Consider the following 23,186-nt stretch of genomic DNA (forward strand, 5'->3'; position numbering starts at 1 on the left):
CGGGGCCCCCGGGGCGAGGAGGACCGCGGCTCGTGGCACGCGAGGTGCTCGCGGAAGCGGGCGGCTGCAGCCGGGCTCCTCTGCCGCGTTTCGCTGCTGCGCGTCCGGCCGGCGGGCCTCGCGCTGCAGCGCGAAACCACAGCTGCTAAACTGTGCYGTGAGTCACACCCACAAAGAAAACCTAGGGCAAGTACTAGTTTTGCCCAGRGTGATTCATTTAATACCTGGCTCCTCAAATCACTTCCAGGAAAGCGTGTCAGGCAATGGTGCCGGGATCTGATCCGCAGGGGATTAAAAAGAGCTGCGCCTCTTGATGCGTAGTGGAGCTCCGCTGGCTAAAGCATTCATTCTCCTAAAACTAATAGGGGTTCACAGTTTGTGCTAGYTGAAAATTTGTCTGTTGGGCCAAACATTTTCTCATTGTAGTTTTTTCCTGTCACATGCATGCATGTAGTAAAAGCAAGATTCTGCAGCCTGGAAAGGTTAATGAAGGCTGTTTTCATGATATTTTAATATGTTTGTTGAATTACAAAAGAGAAAATAGCATTTCATTTTCTTCTGAGTTTCCAAATAGCTCTAGAGAAAGTGAAAAAGCCAAGGGACATTTTAATTTTTACAGCAGATTTTGTTATTTAGCATCTTTGTTATTTTTTTCTACCTATTGGTTGTATTTTCCAAACATACTCTTTTTCTGCATTATGCATGAACCTTTAAACCTTCATTAGTCATAATGCCTCAGCTCAGTGCTTGCTAAATAGAGCTGAAGTAAAGACTGTAAACAACATATAACAAAGAGCAAGCTAAGAAAAAAAACCCCATGCTCATATCACCATAATTATTTCAGGAATTATGAAAATTGCTATAAAATAAAGAACTCTTGAATCTGCTCAAATTTCAGAAATTTTTAAATTTATTTGCTCTTTAYGGATATGGAATTAGGTTTCCTGCAGCAGCAATTTAAACCCTTTGCCTGTCTGCTTTTTTATTTCTTTTTTTTCTTATTCTGATGCTTCTGCAATATAAGGGAAGAACAGCCCCCATCCTGTTTTAAAGCTCTTTGGTTTATTCAGATTTACTTAGGAAATGAGAAGCTGTACGCTGTTTCCACCACACACTATTTACTGTATAAGCAGGTCCTTCAGGAGAAGATTTAGATTTCTACACTTCCACTAGATTACACCAGAAATGAATTGGCTTTGTCCTAACATGGCCAGAGCAAGGAAAAATACTTGCTCTGAAATAACTCTAGCAAGTGCACAGTGTGGATTTACTTGTGGAAGTGGAGCATGGAGCTGTGCAGAAGATGTGCTTTCCCCTTCCAGCAGCTCAACTGAAAGGAATTCACTGCCTTATTTAATACCTCTTTGTGAATGTCCATGCTCAGGCATTCACTGTTTACTTATGCTGAGTATACAGTGCGCACGGTCTTCTACTGCCCAGGAAGGAATAAAGATCTACTGTTCAAGTCAGCCAAATATTCTTAAAATCCAGTGACATGCCAGAAGGGATTTCTGGAACTCTAAAAGTTAGTAATTCCACCACTGCATTTTGCTGTGCCGATGTGACTGCACAGAGGAGGGGCTGAGACCCACGCGGCCAGGGTGGCAGCGCTTCAACACTGAAGAGGGAACTCAGAAAAGGTCCTTCGCGAGAGCAGCTCCTGATCCGCAGGGAGGGGAGGGACCGCTAGGAAAAAACTTACGCGAGCACCTCGCTTCCTAGGAGGCTGTGTGAGAGCTACGAATGATGCGAAACACAAATGAATTCTCACAAATGTGTGAGCATGATGAAAAGCTGAAGGACGAAATGCTCTGCAGACGGAGGAAAGACGTGTTCCCGCTGCTGATGGACCCAGAGGCTATGGGTAAACATTGGTGCATCAGTGTGGAAGTGACACCTGTGGCCAGTCCAGTTGAGGAAGGATGTTGTCATACTGATCTGATTTCTCAGAGCTTGCACAAAGCTAGCGAGTCTTTTGCATGAACATATTTTTGATCAGCTGAGTTTTCCTTCTGGGGCGTCTGTAAAATATGTTGTGTGCAAAGAAGGGGTGTGACAAGACAGCACAGGCTGATGCAGAATGAGTAAGAGTGTGGAGCTAATAGTTAACCCTGTAGCTAGTTGACAAAAAAAYCCAGCAGAGCTGCTAGCAATGCTTGGCTTGGCTAGTCTAGTATAAAAAGAGAGATGCAATGACCCTTCCTTGTTTACGAAATCACTTCTGGAGAAACATGCCTCAGCTCCGTGTAGAAAACCCACGCAGACAAAAAGACTTAAGCCCTAGAGAGAATAGCCACATACCCCACAGCGATTGCAAATTATCCTCTGTCTGGAGAGAAAGGTTTCTTTCTGATCTGACATCAGCCTGGTTCAATATGTTTTGTTAAAGCCTGGGTTTTCTTTTCATCCACTAATCAGAAACCTAAATAAAATGCAGGTTGGGCTTTTTTTGGTTTCTCATGGTCTTGTAATGTCTTTTACCCACATTTCTTAACTACATCTTTCCCTGAACCTAAAAAGAATAGTGTGGCCAAGCAGCCTTTCCTATTTCTGGATTTGATTTATGCTGGAGTCTGCAAAAGAATGACTCACAGAGTCTGTTTTACATTGGCTGCACAGTCATGTATGAAATCTATGTTAAAACCCAGGGTAAGTGGGGAGGGAGGGCTGCACAGCACTGGATTGCAATTCTTTTCCATGCTCCTCCTTGGATTTTCTCTGTTCTGTGTCAAAATGTGCTTCACCTCTCCAAACCCCCAYGTCAAAGGTGCTGCAAGGCTAAACCTATTGCAGGTTGCTTTCCGAGCTTCGGCTGGAGGTGGCCTGGCTGCGCTGCTTCGAGACCTTTGTTTCTGTGAGTTGTTATCAGTGAAAGTCGCTATTACACAGCAAACACACAGCTCAGCCAGACCATGCCCTGCGCTCCGCAGCTGCGGGCCTGCCAGCGGCCCAGGTACRCTTCGTGCCACTTGAAGCCCCGTGTGCAGTGGCACAAGGGGATGGGAAGGAATCTTTCTGCCACAGCTGGGGCTGCTGCGGAACTTTGCTGCAGCGGCTCCCCCCGAGTTCAGATGCCTAGCGGTATTTTCCCCTGAGTTCAGGCAGTGGGAACACAGTGATTCATCATTCCGGCTAGCCAAGTTCACAAAAGAGCTTACTCATTTGCTAAGGAGGAGACTAAACTTTGACTTAAAAAGAAAAATGGGTAAGATTTAGAAAATGTTTCAACCTGGACAGTGCTTGCTGCGCACGTAAACTATCTGCAGTTGCTCAATGCTTCTGCAGTGCAGTCCGCCTCTTTGTGCCTATTTACAGACTTAGAGGCAGAATATTAAGAACATCTTTTATAAAAGCTGCCTTGCTCCCTGCAAGCCTCAGCAGTGCATAGTGAGGGCTATGATTTGCATCCCGAAATCCCTTAGCTCTTTTGGGCATCCCTGGGTAGTTTCAAAAAGATTTTTAAAATATGGCAGTGTCATTTAAAATAACAGAAGAAGGAGAATACATGTGTCTTTCCCTTCCCTGTAGTCAGACACTTCCAATTTTGTATGGTTGCATTTAGACTGTTTAAAATAAGCTGGTCAGGCAATTGCTGGTTATTTCTATGTTTCCAGAAGTTTAAATGACCTTGTAAACGTGCAGCTGGGCACGGTTCAGAGCACTGCCAGCGCAGCCTTGACTGTACCATAATTACATTAAATAGGAACACGAGCCGCCGGATTGCTCCCTTGGCTTGTCCTCCCGCTTCTCCTAGTGAATCCGTCTTCAGTTTTCCAAACCTGGCACAGAGACAGCTGGAGTTATTGCTCTGCATGACAGACCTTTTCCATCTGAACACTGTCCGTTTATCTCAGATTAATTTTCATCTAGTTTATCTGCAGCAGAATTTAACAAATAAAATCCGGCTTTTCTTCTTTTTTTTTGATTGCACTTTGGTGTCCTCAAGGGGTGCAATCCTGAACAACACTGAACGCTGTCTGCAGCATCCCTGCATCCTCAGCTYGGCTGCACACCAGTGTCAGAGAGTTTCAGGACCTCACCGGACTGAGCCTCCAAAGTGGTGTAAGTGCAAATGGTCTTTTGCCCATGCCAGGAATCCCTGGTGCAGATTTGACTTCTTGGAAAAGCTCAGAGCAGGGGGTTTGTTCGCAGCAGAGATCTCTGAGTTCTGTGAGAGAACAAAACCTGACGTATTTGACACATCGTTGTTTCATACACYGTGGGTTTGTTTAGACTATGCAATGCAGCACTGTACATACCTGAGCTCTGTCTGAACTAGCTGTTGGACTCATTTCCTTGCAGCGCAGAGAGCAGCTGCAGAGGGGACGATCAGAGTGTTCACTAGRAGCAGTGTGGCGTTTGGGCTGTAGCACTGCTCCGCGCATGTGCAGGAACCTGGGGTAGCTTTCTGTTGCTGCTGTACACATACATTATTAGAAGAGGAAGTTAAATTAAAGGGTGTTCATAGTAAGGTGTGTATGTCTTGCCATGCAGCCTCTCCTCTGGCCAGCTTTGGATCTTATCCATCCACACACCTTTTCCTAGTGATGGCTCATGTGTCTCTCACGCTCAGGGCTTATGGCTTGGGATGGCTCCCTGACAAATGCCCGCGGAGCAGAGCAGCGCCTGTGATTGCGCTATCAGATGGGTATCAGACAGTGGCTGAATAACACCAGCTGTTAAGCTTGCAGGTGCAGCCAGAGCACAAGGGCAGTTTTCARAGCAGGAGGCTTGTTTGAATACTATTCCAGTGCTCTCCCTCATTTCAGAAAACCTCCTGCTTCACATCATCCACAATGGGATTTGCCTACATTTCCTTTAGTGCACCCAAATCCTCACTCTGCATGCTCTGAAGTAATGCTCTGACCAATAATTAGATGATACTTCAGTGGACACCACTTTCTTGGTGTAGTACAATCCTCAAGTTAAGGTAGTTATAAAGACATTGGTCAGATTTTTGGCTGGGTTTTTGAACAGCAGAGAGATGATGATGGCATGCATTGGCTTCTATTCCCACTCTTCTAAGATGTAATGTGATTTTTTTTATTCATAAAAAACAAAGGAAAAGCAACAGGCACACAGAAAAATTTAGAATTTGTTCTTGTACTAGCCCTTTTTACAAACATGCTTTTTAAACTATGGTTTCAGTGAGAAACCTGAGCTCTACTGAGGTCAGAAAGAGTTCTGTTATTCAGACATGTCCTTGCTTCCTCAATTTTGATTCACCACATTGTTTTATGGGAAACCCTATACCRTACTATGCATGTACTCTTAGGCAGCTTTAATGTTTCCTCTGCTAAGAACTCAGACAAAAGCCTYGTAATATGATAGATAAGGAACGCATCTAAAAATATTTCTGAGTGCATCTGGCAGCTAAGCTCTCTGCAAAGTGATTTTTCACTCTACTTTTAGGGAAAGTAATGCCTTGAAACACTAGCAGGATGTTGATGCGTCTGTTTTAAAACCAGATCTCTGTGTCTCAGCTCTTTAGGTGCCAGCTGGGACTGTACTAAAGGGAGATCAAACTGGATCCAGCCATTACTCCCTCCTCTCCCTAGACCTTGGCTGAGTGGGCAGTGTCTACTCCTCCAGAAATATCTCACACTTGTTCTTGGGGCAGAGGCAAAGGAACTGTTTCTAGCTTGGTGCATGCTCCTGGTCCCAGCCCTGGCCATGCTGCAGGCTCAGGCTAGCTCCTTCAGGGTGGAGTGCTGTTCTCCAATTCAGAAGAGAGCTCACAAAAAAACCTCTAAAATGAACCTGCCTTGCTAGCGCTGAGACTTGTTCCCATGMCTGCCTGTCCCCCTTAACGAGTTCCCTGGCAACTCTCTCCCTGTCTCAGACCCTCATCTTAAACCAAGGCAGAGATACAAAAATTCATGTAGAGAATAAAACTGTAAAAATTTTGAATACTTATTACTAGTCTATCTAACACTATACTCTGGTTTCCCCAGACATGTAAGTCCATCAAGATGAGAATTAATTTGTAACATGCTGTAAAGTACATACTGACTATCAAAGTGCACTGCATATATGGAATGTTAATAAAATAAATCTGGCCGCTCCCACATCCTTAGAGTAGGTCTGGAAATTCACACAACTGCAGACCATCCAACATTGCATATCCATGGTGATTTACCTTGAAAACCCCCAGTTTCCTAAAAGAGTACATTACGTGGATGATAACTAACTAAATTTAACTTTGTTTTGCAAAATTCATTAGAATTCATAAAAAAGAATTACAAGGCAAACATAACTAAAGCAAAACTGGTACTTTGTATGGACAATCTTTCATACAGTGCTTAGAAACACGAAGTAGTCAAGGCTATGCCAATATTACATCATATGGTCTAGACATACAGTTAACTGCACGACTGGTTATTCACATGAGCAAATACTGCAGATTCATGTCCTAATCCCTTTTAAATCCCTAAACCCGCTTTTAGCCCTTTCAACTAAAATAGAGGAGAATACCTATTTCTTTATTAATAATATGAAAGCAAAAAGTCTATCATAAAAATAGGTAAAAAAGAGCATCAGAGCTRTATAAGAATTCTGTCTCTGTACTGTCTTTTAAGATATTGCTATTATTGCCTCTAAAATGTGCTAGTATCTTTAGGGCTGTCACAGACTTACAGATTGTTTATATCATTGACAGTGATATAATCCTTTCTAAACAGGRAATAACCTTATCCAAATGAATTGTGACGTGTAAAGTATACATATGTACGATGTATAGAATTCTGCTGGAAGCTCTGGTGACAGATGACTGGACCCTTTGATTATGGTTCATGATATTCGTAGCTGCTAGAAGCTTCAATGCAATTATATCTGTGGGTTAGATASTTTTCTTTTTTTCCACTTTCTCTGTGAATTCTGATATGACTTATTTCCATAAATCTTGCTCTCTCAGTGCGATATATTGTATATACAGTTTGCTAGATCTCTGTTCAGTGAGTTGCTCTTGTGATGGTGGAGTCTTCAATGTAAGAGATCAGCCGTTCTTCGTGTCTTGCACRGTCTGCTTCAGTTTCTGATCCTACTTCATATTTAAAAGATGTTATTTTTCGGCTGAGAGAATCATTACCATGATGTGTAATGAAGGTGGTCACCGTTAACCTGTGCGTTTAGGGGAAAGAAATCAGAATAGATGAAAGTCCTTGGGGATGGGGGGGCTTATTCATGCCCTCCTCATCGCGTAGGGGTATTTCAGTGTAGAAATAGCCTTTTAATCTACCTTTTAGACATCGGCTTCCTCCCCCCGGCGGCGCTAGCGGCTGCTCGAGGCCTGGGGGGAGGCGGGCAGGGAGTCGCCCCGGGTAACGGGCGGCGGCGGCGGCGGGATCCTCACATGGAAACCGCCGTTAGCGAGCTGAACGGCTCCTGCCAGCCCGAKGGGGCAGCGCGCCGGTTCGCCGTCCCGGCTTTTCCCTCACGCTTCATTTCCCTGTGAAATTCGCTTCCCAGCGGGGAGCCCCGGCGGAGAGCGGCGGCAGCGCTGCCCAACGGCCGCTGCCTCAGAGGGGGCGCCCGGCGCGGCGCTGCAAGAAGAGGGTGGGTAGAAGGGTGTCTGCTTGCGCAGCTACTCGCGGCACTACGGCGTGCCCGGGCGGCGCCTGGCGGGAGGCGGCGCTTCCGACGTGGCGGCGGCTCAATAGGAGCGGGGCCGGGGGGCGGGGCCGGCTCGGCGGCGGCGGCTGGAAGGGCCGGGGCGGTTCTAGAAGCGCGTTGAGAGGGGTCGCGCGCGCCGGTGGTGAGCGGCTGCATGCGCTAGGGCGGGTGGCGGGAGCGGCGCGCGCGGGGGTCTCGCCTCAGGGGCGAGTGGCGGGAGCGGCGCGCGCGCGGGTCTCGCCTCAGGGGCGGGTGGCGGGAGCGGCGCGCGCCGGGGTCTCGCCTCAGGGACGAGTGGCGGGAGCGGCGCGCGCGGGGGGTCTCCCCTCAGGGGCGGGTGGCGGGAGCGGCGCGCGCGGGTCTCCCCTCAGGGGCGGCGCAGCCACCGCCCGGGGTGCCCGGCCGTTAGCGCAGCTCTGTGGCGCGGGAGGAGCCGCCCGGCGCCGCGGCAGTGCACGGGGAAGGAGGGCAGCGGCGGGAGGGAGGAAGCTATGTGGTGCGCTCGGAGCCGGCGGTGCCGCSCGGTGCCCTCAGGGGTTTTCTTACGGGCTCCCTCGCGTCGCAGGCCCGCCCTTTCTGCGCTGAGGGCTGCTGGCGGGTACCACGCAGCGCTGCACGCTGCTGTTTCGGGTGTAGGTGCGCGATAATCCGCAGCCCGCCCTGCTCTGGCAGCCCCCGGTGAGACGGGGCTCGGCCGTGGAGCGGCCCCGGCGTTGCGGCAGGGGGCAGCAGCCGGCAGCTGCTCTCCCGGAGGGCGTTTCACGGAGCAGGGAGACGTAAACGGCAAGTCTGGCCTCTCCCTCGGGAAAAACGCAGGAGGTAGCTGCCAGCTCTCCGTAAGAGAGAAGGTGACCTGCAAGCTCCCGAGGGAGTTGAATATCGGGCCAGAGGGTTGTTTTGACAGCGAAAGCAAAGCTGTAGTTCGAGTTGCCTGAAAACTGAGTTCCAGTTTTAAAAAGTAACTAAATAATCGACCAACTTCCAAAAAGCGCATTCTGCGATTGTGTGTCTGTAAATCACGACCAGCTGCCTCTCTGAGCAACACCCATAATTTAACTGCTAATTACTGGGTTTAGCTCTGGCGTTAGCAAGTGAAAGTCTGACCTCTGTCCTTGTGTGGTTGTCGCTCGCTGTAGCTGCTCCAGTACTTCCTCTGTCTCCTGTGGGGTGGCCTAAGCCAGGAAGAAGTTCAAGTTCCCTGGAGAAAGCCAAACCCACCATTTGTTAATAAAAGTTCGATTTTTCTCCCCCCCAAAAAAAAAAAAAGTAAAGAAAAAAAAGAAAAGAAAAAGGAAAAAGAAAATGCCCTGCAATAAATGAAGGTCCACTCCTAAAAAAATGGAAGAGTAGAATCCTTATTTCCTTGCCTTTGAATTTAACTATGACTGGTATTGTCACAAAACTTAGAAAAATTACTGCGTGTGGGTTGCTTTAACAGGCTGTATGTGTGTTAGCTTTCAGGTAAAGCAACTGTTGACTTAAATGTCGTATGAAGGAGTTCAAAACTCAGTTGTTCTGTTTCCATCTTTGATGGATTAAGAGCGTGCGCACAGACCACTGTAGCAGCTCAGCTGCTGTGCAGTAACTTTTCTGAGCTCTGAATCGTAACAACTGGGTTGTCTGGAAAGTTCCTGAGTCACTTCAGAATTCCCGTTCTTATCCTGAAATAAATCTGCATCGCTAGAGATACTCAGAACCATTGACATTATTTTAAATAACTCCCAATTCATTTTAATGTTTCAGTATAGGTAAACTGTTTTTCACCCTTACCCAACTTATTTTACCTTTTTTCCCTGAAAAATGTTTTACTTTTTTTTCCTATGTAAAACACAGATGTGCAGTTGAATTCTTGCCTATCAGTTGATCTGTGGTGATAAGCTAGAACACAGACAATTGTGAATTTGTGGTACAGTGCAGTTCTAAGCCTTTGTGAAAAAGGCTTGTGCAAATACAGTCTAAGTCAGGTGGGCAATGTGAAACCTAAAAACATTACCTAGAAGGTTACCACAGCTCAACTAGGGGACAACAGTGTGCTATGCTGTGGTAATACAAAACATGCCTTTGAGGCCAGACAGGCATAACTTTGCTTAAAAGAGCACAGAACGTCGTTATCTTAGAAGAAAGACTTTGAGCTGCTTGGCTTTGTAGTATTTAGTATTCATAGCCAGTAATCACAGATGTTCCTGAATAGTAAGCATTCAGAGCAGGTTTCTCACAGAAGACCTTTTACCTAAAGCTTCTTGTCTCTTTATAGGTGCTTTGTAAGGACAAAGCTGAGCTGAAAGGACACCACAGCCATCTTCAGCAGGTTAATACTTTGACTTTCTGACACCAAGAACCTAGGAGATAATCCCTCAGGTATGTAAATACATAGCAGTCGATAACTGCTACCCCTGTATTATAGGTTGGAAATCAGTTAACAGCTGTAAATTAGTGTTGCTCAGACACTAAGAAATGAGAACTTTATTTCTTGTTTGTATACCTTAATTTCTTGTGTGTGTGTGTTTTTAATGTAGCTCTTCAGTGCAGGAATTACATACAGAGTATGATGGTTTATTTCAAAGTCAGTAACTGAAGGAGGAGTGTGATTTGCCCTTTATTAAAGGAGTTTTTCAGTCTAGGTTTAAGTYACAGATCCAGCCTGTTTATTATTTCCATGCTGTTATATTGGCAAACTTCCAAGGGAGCAAGCTATAAACATGTAGATGGATATTTTTCCTATGACTAGTTAAGATTTTTTTTGTATATAGTTTTCCATATGCTTGAGAATATAAGGCGTGTTTGGAGGCACATTCTAGGGTGTTTTTAGAATATATTCAACCCCCAAACCTTTGAGATGGTATCTTAACTTTAACTCAATTTCTGATGTCAATTGAAAGAAATAGTTAATTGACAGTAGACCTGCTTTTGTATAAAAATTATTTCTCAACACGGAGATTGCTTTTAATGTTGCGTGAGCATATGGAAGCTTATCTGAAGCTCTTGATATGCTAAAATTCTAGGCTCTGTGCGGTGAAGTTCAGCCTAAATTTCAATGATGAAGAACATGCTCTAGTAGGAAATGATAAAAACATGTTGTTTCCTACAGGCCTGTCTTCGCTAACAGAAAGGGATTAGATTGCTTCATATGGGATGAGCTTACTGATACTGCAGAGTAAGATGCAGGAAGATTTGCTGTGCCTTAGATTAGCATGAATTTTCTGTCACAGTGCCAAAGTTGGTTTCTTTTTTGGCTGTGCTTTTAGGAGCTAATCCAGATGCTTATAGTTTCTAAGCTTATATAACTAAGGATAATGAGATCCATTTTACATTAGAGGGAACACACCCAACTTTTACTAAAAGTACCGCTTCCTTGTTGATGCGTGCAAGCAAACAGCTTTTCCTTTTGTCTTTTGGCCTGCCTTGAAAAATACAATCATGTTTTATTAGTTGTTAGGCAATTATAATTCTTTTCAGATGCACATCAAGTGCTTTGGCGAGAAAGTTAGTGATGTAGGCATACATTGCTTTAAGCTGTAAATCTGAAATATACTGGAGGAAGGAGCTGAAAAGCAGTTACTTGATTCATAAGGGAGAAGAACTCATGTGCTGAGGCATCTAATATTGAAAGGAAACAATGCCTTGAAATCTTACGTTTGGGGGAATCTTGGAAAGGGGAAGAAGTCAACCATGCAGTCAGTTTGGTACTCCTTGCTGCTTCTGCAAGCAACAAGACAGTAGGTAGAAAGTGCTGGCATTTGGAGAAACCCCTAATAGACTTGGCTCATCCAAGAGCCCAACTTCAAATTGCTGTTTGCATAAGGATAGACCGTTCTTCAGAGCCTGGCGTATGAGCCTCAACTTTGATGTGTACACCACGAGCCAGTCTGTGACCAGAGGTGACTTTGAAATAGTGATTTGTTAGACTATTCTGTAATAGTTTAAATTTAGATTCAATGTGGAAGCAGCTTTCTTAACTGTGGTTTTCTAAGTGGATTTTTAAGCATTGGCAAGCACACAAGGAGAGCCAAATTGTAATCCTTATTTGTGTCATCAGCTTGAAAGTAGTTATGCAGTGCTGATTTACTGTGTAATTCAAAGAAATAGTGTTGATCAGATTTTGACAGCATCTTGTTGCAAGGTATTTTGTTTCACAAACTTTTTCTCTGTAGCAAAGTAGCAAAGTCTGGTTATGGGACTGCTACTGCCTATTTATGTTCCATTCTTCCTCTTGTTCCCTTACAAATTCCCTTATAATGCACTGTTGTACCAACTAACTAAAACTTACTGGGAGTCTCGTGTGTGAAGGAGGAGGAAAAGGGATTCATGCTCCTAAGTAACTCTAGCTTTGGCTTACTGTGAAATCCAGCCTAATGGCTCCAGTACTCCCAGGGGATGGGGGACAAGTATTGTAGGTGGATTTGCTGCCTCCTGTTTGAAGGAAGGCTCCTTCCTGAAGTGTGAGGGTCACACTCTTGTTCTGTGGCCTACAAAGGAGAATGAGGCAAACTATTTGATAAAGGGTAACAGGTAAGTTTCCTTGTCTGACCTGAAGAAAGCTTCCTTTTGGCTCTCATGGAAGCTGGCTTGAACCCCTGTGACTGGATATGAAATATAGGATGGGGAAAAAATGAGAGGCCTGGTAGATATGTAAACAACTTTAGGTCAGATCAATTCTTTTAGTATTACTGAACAAGATTTTTTTTTTTTTTTTTAGAAGGACTATTAAATAAAGAATTTAGTCTTTAACTTTGAAGAAAATTCCATCCTTGTCTTTTTTTCCTTCTGCCAGTGCTCTCTGAAGTCAGACGGCACTCTTTCCAGAGGGAGCAGTGATTCATTGAGGTCTTTCATTCCTAAAGAAGTGAAGTGTCTGTACAATATACATTTGGTTGGCTTTTTAGTCCTGCTAGCTAGGGATATTCAGGAAAGGARCAAAGCAGTTGGCATATGTTATGGTATGCAGCAAAGTTCAGCTCAGTGTTACTAGAGTAGTTTCTTGCCAGAGTGAGAACAGTACTACAGGTAAGGCAGTGGTATAAATGCTCCTCTAAGAGGAACGTGCTATGCTGATCTTTGTGCAGACAGCACTTAACACAGCTGGACAGGCCAGGAGAGAATAATAGTTGTCTGGGACACTTTATAGCCTTAGCATAGAGCAGTGTGTGAACTGTCTGCTCTCAGTTTTTGCATGGGATTTTTCTTATAAGCGCAAGATTGAAACTGAGCCTAATGGAGACTCAAGTTTTTTCCAGTTAGGATTTCCTTTTATTTATGTGTCCAACATGACATGTTCATCTTTTAAAGATGCTATTGAGGAAAAGCCAGGAAGGTAGGCAGTATTTATCCTACATAGATGTATTTTCTGCAGAGTTTAGGCATTTCTATGCAAGTAAGTTCTTTCAGTCTCTGTTTGAATAGAACATATTGGATTTATAATCATTTATTTTAATCTCTGTTATTGAGGTAGGAAGTGTTAATGTCCCTTCTTCCTCTTTCCCCTCTGTTAGCAGATGGTTATCTGTAATGGGGGTGGGCATGCACACGTGTGCTCACACATGCTTACACTCTCCAGAAATGTGGTTATAACATTGTGCTCRCTCTCTTGTAATTCATTATTCATGCTGTTTCTCTGAGTAACAGCTGTGAAAAGAATGTGTATAAACAATCTGAAAACCCTACAGCCAGGTGTCCTGCTTGTTTAAGCAAGAGCTGATTTCTCTGTTTACTGAGAGTTTCTGTTTATTGACTCAAGTAAATCTGAGTAGGATGGCAAAGCTGTTAAAGATCTGCTATAAAGACAAGCTGCTGTAGTAAATGTTCTTCTTGGCAGATTTCCTGAGCCATGAGAGAATACGGTGGGGAGGTGCAGAGGGTGTAGAATCATGGTGTTTCAACTGGAAAATTCCCTTATAGTTATTTTGCCAAGCTTTGCATAGTGCGTCCAAAAAACTGCTTCATGAAACAAGAACAGACTATGCAGATGGACAGTGGTGGCTTAATATCCTTAAATCTATGTACTACTTGAATGTTCTTGACATGCTGTGCTTTCTGCTATATCACTTATTGTAGCTTTTAGCGTTGGCAGACCTCTGTGTGGTAGTATTCATTCAGCTTTACTCATTTCTCAGGTTACCCTTGTACAGCTTTGAACCAACTTAAACGAGCAGTTTGGGAATACATGGTTTGAAGGGTGAGAAGAAGAAGAGGGGAGGAGAAGGCATTATGATACTATGAGTTTTTCTTGCTTATTTGTGCTTGTATACTGTTGCAGTAAATGTTTCTGATTTCTCATGTAGACTTCTTAAAGCAAGCAAAACCAATAATTTGAAGTTTATCTCACAATGTGATATAGCAAAAAATAGAGCTATCTGTAACTCTTACTGGTGGTCTTGTGGACAGTTTTTGCTGTTTATTTTCATGGCACCTAGGAGCTCATTAAAGGGTCATAGTGCCTGTCATGCTATATGCTTGAAAAACCCAGAAAGAAAAAGCAGCATCTACCTGCCAACTTCTGTTTCACACTGTGCAAGAAGATGTGTGGAGGACAATACGTTGGGACAATGTGTTTTGAATAAGTAGAGTTGGTAACTTTCTACTTTTTCAACCTTTGCTGTCAGTTCTACTCTGAAAAATGCTATTTTTTCTTCACTTGTTTTTCATTATTTCTATTCCTAGAAAGTTTTTATGTAACTGAATTTCCTAGCATGCTGAGTCTAACTCATCATAATTTAGGATTTTTATTATTATTATTGGAAGATAGAACAACTTTGTATACTCTTATTTTCCAGCTATAACTATGTGAAGTGGAAGGTATTGGGCCGCACCCAAGGAAAGGCTAAGTGGAAGACTATTTTTGAGGGCTCAGTACTTCTGTRTTGGCTATGTGAAATGAAATTCGTTGAAGTTATTAGAGAAAATGTACACTATCTTTATAAAACCAAAGAAGGCAAAGTTGTGCTATGTTTTGTTCTATTTTAGCATTAATTTTGAAGAGACCAATCTTTTTCTTTCTTTTTTCTTTTTTCTTTTTTTTTTTAAGGGGGGGGGAAACTCCCACAGTAGAGGGATTTTCTTCTAAGTGTTACAGGAACACATTTTTGAGCATAATTCTTCCTCTGACATTCTCCCTTATGTKTTTTACTTCTACTTTGTTGTAAAACATGTTACAATTGCAGTAGTACTTCAGATGCTTCGTTAATGTTCTAGGAGAGRCTTGTATGTGCTCTTTGTTTGAACCTTCTAGTCCTCATCGCTTGCTGCATATTGGCTTATTTTTTGGGGTGTGCAGGAAGAAACTGGTGAGGAAACTAACCCAGAGTCTCTGCTCCGAGCGCTTGCTGAATTCACTGAAGGAAAACGCTGAGCCAGTGATTGGACCTACATACAATTCCAAACCATGTGCATGGGTGGGGATGTTCAGTCCAGGGAACTAACTAAATGAGGTCTTGAGTAATCCCCTCTCTGCCAAGCCACAGATCTTGTAGACGTAAGTGTCTCCATATAAAAAGTGCTGGTCTGCTGTTACGACACCAGAATGCTTGCCAGTGTTGATAAGACATAGTTACCTCTTACTTTCTCTGTTCCACTGCCTTGAGCTGAGTAATGAGGAGTTAAGTGCATGTGGCTACAAACTTCCAAAGTGTTAAATGTGCCAGTGAATTTTTTTCACTGCATGCTGTTGTAACAAATGACAGTGGCATCCATCTAGTTCTCCTCTTTCTCCAAAGAGAGCAAWACCAAGCGTTTCCAGCTAGTTGTAGCTGCTTGCATCAGAATACTGAGTGGAGAGATCTAATGAAATTTGCAGACTGGATTTTATGATAGGAAAGGTTGTCTTTGTTTCTGATCTCTTGGGTGTGTTTTATTTATTTATTTATTATTATTATCATTTTTTTTTTTGAGATCCTGATGTAACTGGTCCATGGAACTGGACCTCAGCACAACACTTGGTCCTGAATCTGTTCCAGGCTTTGTTAAACTTTGCTCCTGGCCACATACTTGTTAATGTTTGTTTAAAACTTTGAGAGATGCAATTTTCTTGAAATACCTCCTTCCTACTATGTCTCACTACTGGGGAAATCTGTTTAACTTATTGATTGGAAACAACTTTCAGTTGCTGTATGTGTCTTAAATATTGCATGATACTGAGGCATCTGTAATGTAGTTTCTGGGCCTTAGTGTGTGCACTTGTCACATGGAGTAGCACCTGTAGTGCGCAGATAAGCGTTAAGAGGATAAGAAGCCAAGACACCTTATGGGGTAAGCTGAGTGCTGGCATTTGTGAAACTGTAAGTGTTGATCCTATCATGCTGAATGAACAGAAGTCTTTAACTACTACCAACTGTAACACCCTTGTTATCTGTCTAGGGTCTCATTAAGCTCCCTTTACTGAAACTTGCACAACTAGATATCATCAGGTGGCACAGTTCTAAATAAAACTCCTAATTTTACAAAAGAAATTACTTAGATTTTTTTCCACTGTCTTAGAGTTCAGTATTTCAAGGACCTAATTCATTTTTCGCCTAATTTAGGTTCAATTTGACTGAAGATGGTGATTAGTGCCTTGTTGGTGTGGTGTGTATATGYGATTCTCCCCTTGCTATACACAAATTGGTTAACCCTGTTGACTTTTCCTCTTCCTCTTGTAATATRTTACAGGTTAGAGCCGTCTTGAAGATGAAGCCCTGGCTGCAATTGGTGCTCTTGACCTGTTTTTGCTTGTTCTGGCAAACAGAAGCCGAGTTTTTCACCTCTATAGGTAATACACAACATTGTAATAATGCAGCTAATACAGTTGCCAAAACTCTTTAAGTTTCAGTTGAARCATGTGAGTTTGTTCATATAGCCCTATCAAATACTATCCTCATTAGAAAAAGTTACTCTTCTTCCTTCTCAATGTTACTCTGTGTTGCAGATCACAGAATCACAGAATGGTTGAGGTTGGCAGGGACCTCTGGAGATCATCTAGTCCACCCCCCTTGCTCAAGCAGGGTTACCTAGAGCATGTTAGACAGGATCATGTCAGGCAGGTTTTGAACATTTCCAGAGAAGGAGACTCTATAACCTCTCTGGGCAACCTGTTCCAGCGCTCTGTCACCCTCACAGGAAAGAAATTCCTCCTCATATTCAGGTGGAACTTCCTGCGGTTCAGTTTGTGCCTGTTGCATCTTGTCCTGGGCACCACTGAAAAGAGTCTGGCCCCATCCTCTTTACACCCTCCTTTAAGGTATCTATAGATGTTGATAAGATTTCTGCCCTTCCCCCTCCTCCCCCCCTTTTTGACAGTTCGATATCTTAACGTATTATGATCAACATAATGCAAACTTCTCTGTGGGCTCTGTGAATAAAGATGCACAATTCCTGATTTTATTAAAAATTGTGCACCTGATTTGTTTTGAGCACAGCAGAGATTTTGTGCAAAACTTATTAAAAGCAATATCCAAAACTGCTGACTCATGGAGAAAACCTACTGATAAAAATGTGAAGTACTTTCTTTCACAAAAGCTGAAATCCCTAATCCTCAATAAAAGCTAGGGTTAGGAATGGTAAAGGAAAATTAATATCCCCTTTACCCTGTGGGTGTTATATAAGACTTCAGTAAATCCCAGAGAATTCTCATAGAATTATTTTAAATCCTGAAAGTTATTTTGATGTTTTAGTTCTTGAGTTCTAACAGCTGTGAYGCAATCATTTGATTGTGGTACACCATAAACATTTAAAGACAAACTGAACTCTGCTGTGACTTCAGATCTAGTGCTTTCCYTTGGAACAGTGTTGGGAATGCCCCTCATATATAAAAAGAAAAATRCAGATTCATTAAGTACTTCTGCCTGTTCTCCAGAGCTTAGTGGAGCTATATTTTTATAACGGCAAAACTCAAACTTTTAGCGGTTTACTTTGCGCCTCTCGGTGGAAAGGTACCTCAGTGTATCTGCATCCCTGTGGAACTTTGCAGTCAGGACGAAGAATGTTGTTTGCTACTGACCCCCAGCATGACCTCCAGAGGGTAGTTTGCTACTACCCTCGCTCTAGAGCTGGCTAGCTAACATTTACCTGGACATTCATTACTTGATTCTCTCTTTTCTGTAAGTTAAAAGTAGGATTTTGTACTCACTTGGCCATGAATCATCATCTTTACATTTACCCATTCCTGTAACTTACCTTAGGGGGTAGACTGAAAATAGAACTGCCTGCTGACTTCCATCTGCTTCATTATGCTTCATTAATAATTACTTTGGAATGCTGAAAATAAAATCTGTTGCTGTATTTCTAAATCTCTATTTTTCACAGGCTAAACACTGAATGACCCAAAGTTTTGTATAATAATTTGGATAGATATGCTAGCAGTTTCTGCTAAAGTTAATTGGGAGAGATTTTGCATGTTAGTCTATAAAATTAATCTGAAATTCCTCTGCACTTTAATATTAGGTTGTGTTTCCACAGTTACCCATATTGAAAAGATGTAATTTTGTGTGATGCCAGTGGTTAGACTAATAAATTACTGGTATGACCTAATCTGTATCCACATGTGGAACAGATACTATGGCAACTATTTGGATTGTTCATTGCTTTGACTCTAGCTGTATTGATGTCAAACCTTTCCATTGATTGCATTTTATGTAACTGCAGTATTAAAAATAATTCAGARATGGTAAAAAGGTCATAGCAAATCCTTAGCCATAGCAAATGAGCCATTAAGGTTGAGATTTTTTAAAGCTATGTGAAGCTTTTGCGTGCCAGATCTGCTTATATAATAGCTTTTGTGGCTTGCAAACATCAAAAAACACCCATACWCTGAACCTTAGTTTGTCTGTTCTTKGTGGTGGCTTTAACAGCCCTAGAGCACCCGAGGTCAGCCTTCTGTGCTGTTGGAAAGTGATTTCTTGTTTTAGTTCTGATTAACTTTTCCTCATTTTCCATTTTTAGGTCAAATGACGGATCTGATTTATGCAGAGAAAGACTTGGTGCAATCTTTAAAGGAATATATCCGAGCAGAAGAATCCAAGCTTGCTCAGATTAAAAGGTAGGAGGAAAGGATTGCGTTAACCAAGATGCCTAATAAAATGGCTAATCCACTGTGCTGATTTATGTAAGACCTTCTTGTCGCAGTCTCTGTCACTGGATCTAGTTAATGCTTCCTCATAGACAATTGCAAAGTAGGACTATAGGTAACAATAACATGGTTGTAATTCTCTCTAGTAGAACTAGAGAAAGGTGTGCCTGYTTTAGAAATGTATTTAAATTCTCTACTTCTTTAGTAATTGTCACTTGCTGGGCTTTTTCCACTTCTTTCCCTGTTCTTGTACTACCAGAAACACTCTGTGTAGAGTGACCTTGTGAACACTCTATGTAGCACTCTACATAGGAGACCTTTTCTGATAAGGGATGGAGGGGAACAGAAATTATTACTGTAGTATTAGTAGCATAAATGGCAGTTCAGATACCCTATAATGCAGAGCGTAAAGTTTCCTAATGTTAATTTGAAGTTGAAAGAATGTGTTCTCGTCAGTGGACAGCACTGCTATTCTGTTACCACAGAGCATTTTTCAGTCTGAAAAAAAAAATCAAAGCTTTGGGTTTGGTTTCCATAAAGCTAACAAGTTATTGGGGGTACATAAAGGTTTGTGGTGTTACTCCAAGATGAATAAATAACACTTGCAGTGATTGTGTGTTGTATATCGTTATCTTTATTTTCGAAACTGCAATAAGCTGAAAATTGGTGGCTAAGACTCATTGCAAGTGAGACTTATTTCGTTATCAGTAGATAAGTAGTAAGTTTAAAACTTACTACAACAGAAATACATTTAAGTTGTGATTAAAAAATTGGTTGTRCTTCACTTCATCCCTGTGAAGTTGAATGCTCAGCAACGGGTTATAATGGCAAGAGGAGCGGTAAACTGGTTCTAGCCGTGTAATTAGGATGACTTAATAAGGAAGATATGCATTCATAAATCTGGTCTCAGACTGAGACATGTACTTCTTTTTCCAGCTGGGCTGAAAAAATGGATGTACTGACTAGCAAATCAACCTCCGATCCTGAAGGATATCTGGCACATCCTGTAAACGCATATAAACTGGTGAAGCGTTTAAATACTGATTGGCTGGAATTAGAAAACCTAGTTCTTCAGGATACAACAAATGGTAAGGAGTTTTAGAGGAGAAAATATTGGTAGGGGGTAGCCTTACAATACAGTTACTTCTCTTCCTTGTATTCTGAAAAGGTGCAAACTCAATAGTGATTTAAATGCTGTTGCCAAGKCCGTTTGAAACTTAGGGTAATGACTGGCCTCTTGTTACTGGCTACCTAGGAGTGGCAGTTGCCATTCAAATGCTTCTGAGTAAAGACTCAAAGTTGTCACATGACTAAGATGGGTAACATTTTGTCTTGTGCTGCATGGGAGGGGAGACTAGGATATCCCCCAAACTTTCAGTTTTGTTGGCAACTATTGTTTTATGCTTTATCTTGAGTTTTATGTTCCTTTAATTAAAATTTATCCTTCTGCCTTCATGATCTACTTCCTCCCTCAGCAGTTGTTTTTGATCACTTTGATCAGACACTGTACTGTATTGGTAAAGGAATTTCTGTCAGCTCCAGCATTAACAGTTGGTGAATGCTGTAGTCTGTCTATTGATGCAAGTGCTGTATTATCCTATTATCTATCAAAATGTCAAATATGTCAAAAAGTCTGTATGCCTAAATCTTGCTTCCTTAAGCTTATTCTTAATGTACATTTATTTTTACTGGGCTCTATGAAAGTAAGGGGGAAGAGGGAGTATTTCATGCGGAACACCCGGCATGATTTCAAGGCTTTTTCCAGCCAAGATTTTTTGGATGGAAAAATCATCTTAGGTGAAAAGAAAATAGACAATTGTATGAAGTACCTTTCTTTTAATTCTTTTTCTAAAGACTTTCTTTGAGAAGTCTGCTTGCCACGTGACTAGAAATAAATACTTTCTTCCTTCAGCTGYTCTCTCCCTTGCCCCTCAACCTGCTATACAACCTTGATTTATTTGCATAGCGCATTTAATCTTATTTCTTCATGTGTCCTGCCCTTTTAGTTGCTAGGTTTAAAGCCTCTTACCAGATAGCAAGCCCTTTAAAATCCTATGTAGGGGATCCTGGTTCAGGGTCTGTGTTGCCTGAGCTGAGACCCAGATCTCTTACGTCTTAACAGATTGGTGGAGTGCAAAGTAGAAATCATTGTGGAATGCCATGATCTGCAGTTGTCTTTATGGATATTGCAAAAGAACTGAGGGAAGCTACTAAGCTTTCATACTGGAAAGTGATGTTGCAGGAAACTGAAGATTTAGATGTACATTATACCTCAGTAACTGCAGCACAAGAAATTGCTTTTTTAGTTTTTTCTTGCCTTTTTCTTTTGTCTCAGCTGTAATTCTTTAAAATGGGGCAGAAAACAATGTTTATATAAATCGAGCCTGATATGAGGCTCTGATTCTTACAGAATTCTAAAAACAAACCAGATGTGATCTCTCATGTTAGTAGTGTGTGTCTGTGTTCTTAATTCATTCAGACTCCGGCAGTAACAACTTCTTTCCCTTTTGTTGCAAAGGCTTTATTGCAAATCTCACAATTCAGCGTCAGTTTTTTCCAACTGAGGAAGACGAGACTGGAGCTGCAAAGGCTCTGATGCGCCTGCAGGACACATACAAGCTAGATCCTGAGACTCTCTCTCGAGGTAACTTACCAGGTAATTGCACTGGGGTCCCTTCTGCCCTTCAGAAAAGGAGGTGGCAACATCTTAGCACTTTTGAGATTTTTATCTATTCTCCTTCAGTGATGGAATATTTAAGAGCCATGGAATTAAAAATTTGAGATATACGCTTGGATGCATCTATTTGAATATTTGAGAACAACCTCAAAGTTGTTTCCCCTCAGGCCAAACAGCCATGATATGCAGTGACCTTTTCAAGTAGCATGTTTTTTTTCTCATTACTCTAAAAAGCAAATGCTTKTTTCACTAATTACTAATACTAAAAATAAAAGCTTTCTTGTGCTGGCTGATGTAGTCTTCACTGTGCCAGTTACAGTGTAGGCAAGTAAAAGGGGCGCTTCCATGTCCCAGAGAACTTGCAGTCCAAGAGGGGGAAAAAAAGTGCTTCACAACACATTGCTGTGCTGGCTCTTAGGAYGCATGGCTCTGTTTCTTCCCTCTGGTCTTCCAGTGGGGCTTTGCTACTGTTGTCATCTGTGAAATGAGGGTTAACAGCATATGCCACAGAAAGGTGTTTTGGAATCTATATAGATATTTTGTAATGCTTCAGTGTTTTGGCAGTTGAGCCCAGATAACTGTTCATAGTTTCTGCTTATAAGAGACTTGTTAGCAATAAATAGTAGTGTGGGTAGATGACTTCACAACATACAGTTCTAGTTGTTACCTGCAGGTGATTAACAGCAAACTCCTTAATTCTTAAAACTCATTTACCTATGCATCTGCTTAGCTGGAGCAAACAGGAATCTGCACAGTGAAAGTCAGTTGGATAGTTAGTTTGTCTGTAAATAACAATCAGTAGGAAGCTTATGCATAAACATGTTCCTTATTAAAATCTCCTGTAAAAAGCAAAAGGTATTTTTAGCTAGCTCTGTGTATGGCTGGGCTTCTCTGATCATCTAACTCCATTAATTCTTGGATTCAGCAAAATCAGCTAAGCTGTTATTTGCTCTGCTTTTGTCTACAGCAGAATAACTTAATGCTAACTTATGTTAAATTTCTCTTGGTTTGCATAGGAATTAATGTCATAGAATTATGACAGAATGTAGCCTTTAATTCTTGAAGGTGATCTCTTTGGTGTAGAACTTCAGACAATGTTTTGACAATATTTTAGAAACCTTTTTAGATGATCAGTGTTTGTTTACAGCTGCTTCTCCTAGGTTTTGAAGACAAGGATGTGTTTGTAGATCACTTAATTTTCTTTTTGTTACCAGGAACAAAATATAGATCCTCTTTGACAGTGGGAGACTGCTTTGGCATGGGCAAAACTGCTTATAATGATGGAGACTATTATCATACAGTACTCTGGATGGAACAAGCCTTAAAACAGCATGATGAAGGGGAGGATACCACAGTCAGCAAAGTGGAGATCCTAGATTATCTCAGCTATGCTGTTTTCCAGTTTGGGGATTTACATAGAGCCACGGAACTCACCAGACGTCTGATATCTCTTGGTAAGAACAAAAGATCCACTATGCCACTAAAGCAACAGAGCCAAGAACGCTCACAGTCAACACAATAGTGAGTTAACAGGAAGAATGTTTTACAATAAGCATAGCTCCTGGGGGAGAAAGTCTGCTTTTGCTTGAAGTGTCTTCAGCGATGTATCCTGTAGTCCATGCTGTTATTACCTGAAGACTAAATTAGTCTGACTGAAGTGCTGAGACATTGTGTTTAGTAATTGTTAAAASCTGGGTTATCTCGTTCTCAAACTGGAATTCTTAGATTAAAGTTTACAGGTATATGAACATGTATTGAATCCAGCTCATTTTGCAATGGGGCAGTGCACTGATAGCAGTACACAAATCCTTATCAGCACTGTACAGTGGAATAGATTTGGCATTCTCTTTTGGAAGCAGCAGC

General features: G+C 42.0%; 1 protein-coding gene across 6 annotated transcripts in view; it reads left to right on the forward strand.

Moving 5' to 3' along the window:
• Positions 1-7,694: 7,694 nt before the first annotated feature.
• Positions 7,695-23,186, forward strand: part of P4HA2 (prolyl 4-hydroxylase subunit alpha 2) — a 30,061-nt gene continuing 14,569 nt past the window's right edge. For 4 of the 6 annotated variants that reach the window (XR_014896786.1, XM_085312763.1, XM_085312767.1 and 1 more), the window contains exons 1-7: positions 7,695-7,753; positions 9,866-9,969; positions 16,252-16,351; positions 18,520-18,616; positions 19,583-19,734; positions 21,165-21,302; positions 22,538-22,777. Coding sequence is in view for 5 of the 6 variants with exons in the window: in XM_085312763.1 (XP_085168889.1) it covers positions 16,270-16,351; positions 18,520-18,616; positions 19,583-19,734; positions 21,165-21,302; positions 22,538-22,777 (709 nt within the window). In the remaining variant the exon portion in view is untranslated. Of the gene's footprint in view, positions 7,754-8,070; positions 8,460-9,865; positions 9,970-16,251; positions 16,352-18,519; positions 18,617-19,582; positions 19,735-21,164; positions 21,303-22,537; positions 22,778-23,186 lie in introns of those variants that run through there. The other 2 variants (XM_085312765.1, XM_085312764.1) reach the window with 2 other exon arrangements.

The sequence above is a fragment of the Rhea americana genome, unplaced genomic scaffold (assembly GCF_003343005.1).
Source record: "Rhea americana isolate MKP2758 unplaced genomic scaffold, rheAme1 scaffold_37, whole genome shotgun sequence".
Lineage (NCBI taxonomy): Eukaryota > Metazoa > Chordata > Aves > Rheiformes > Rheidae > Rhea > Rhea americana.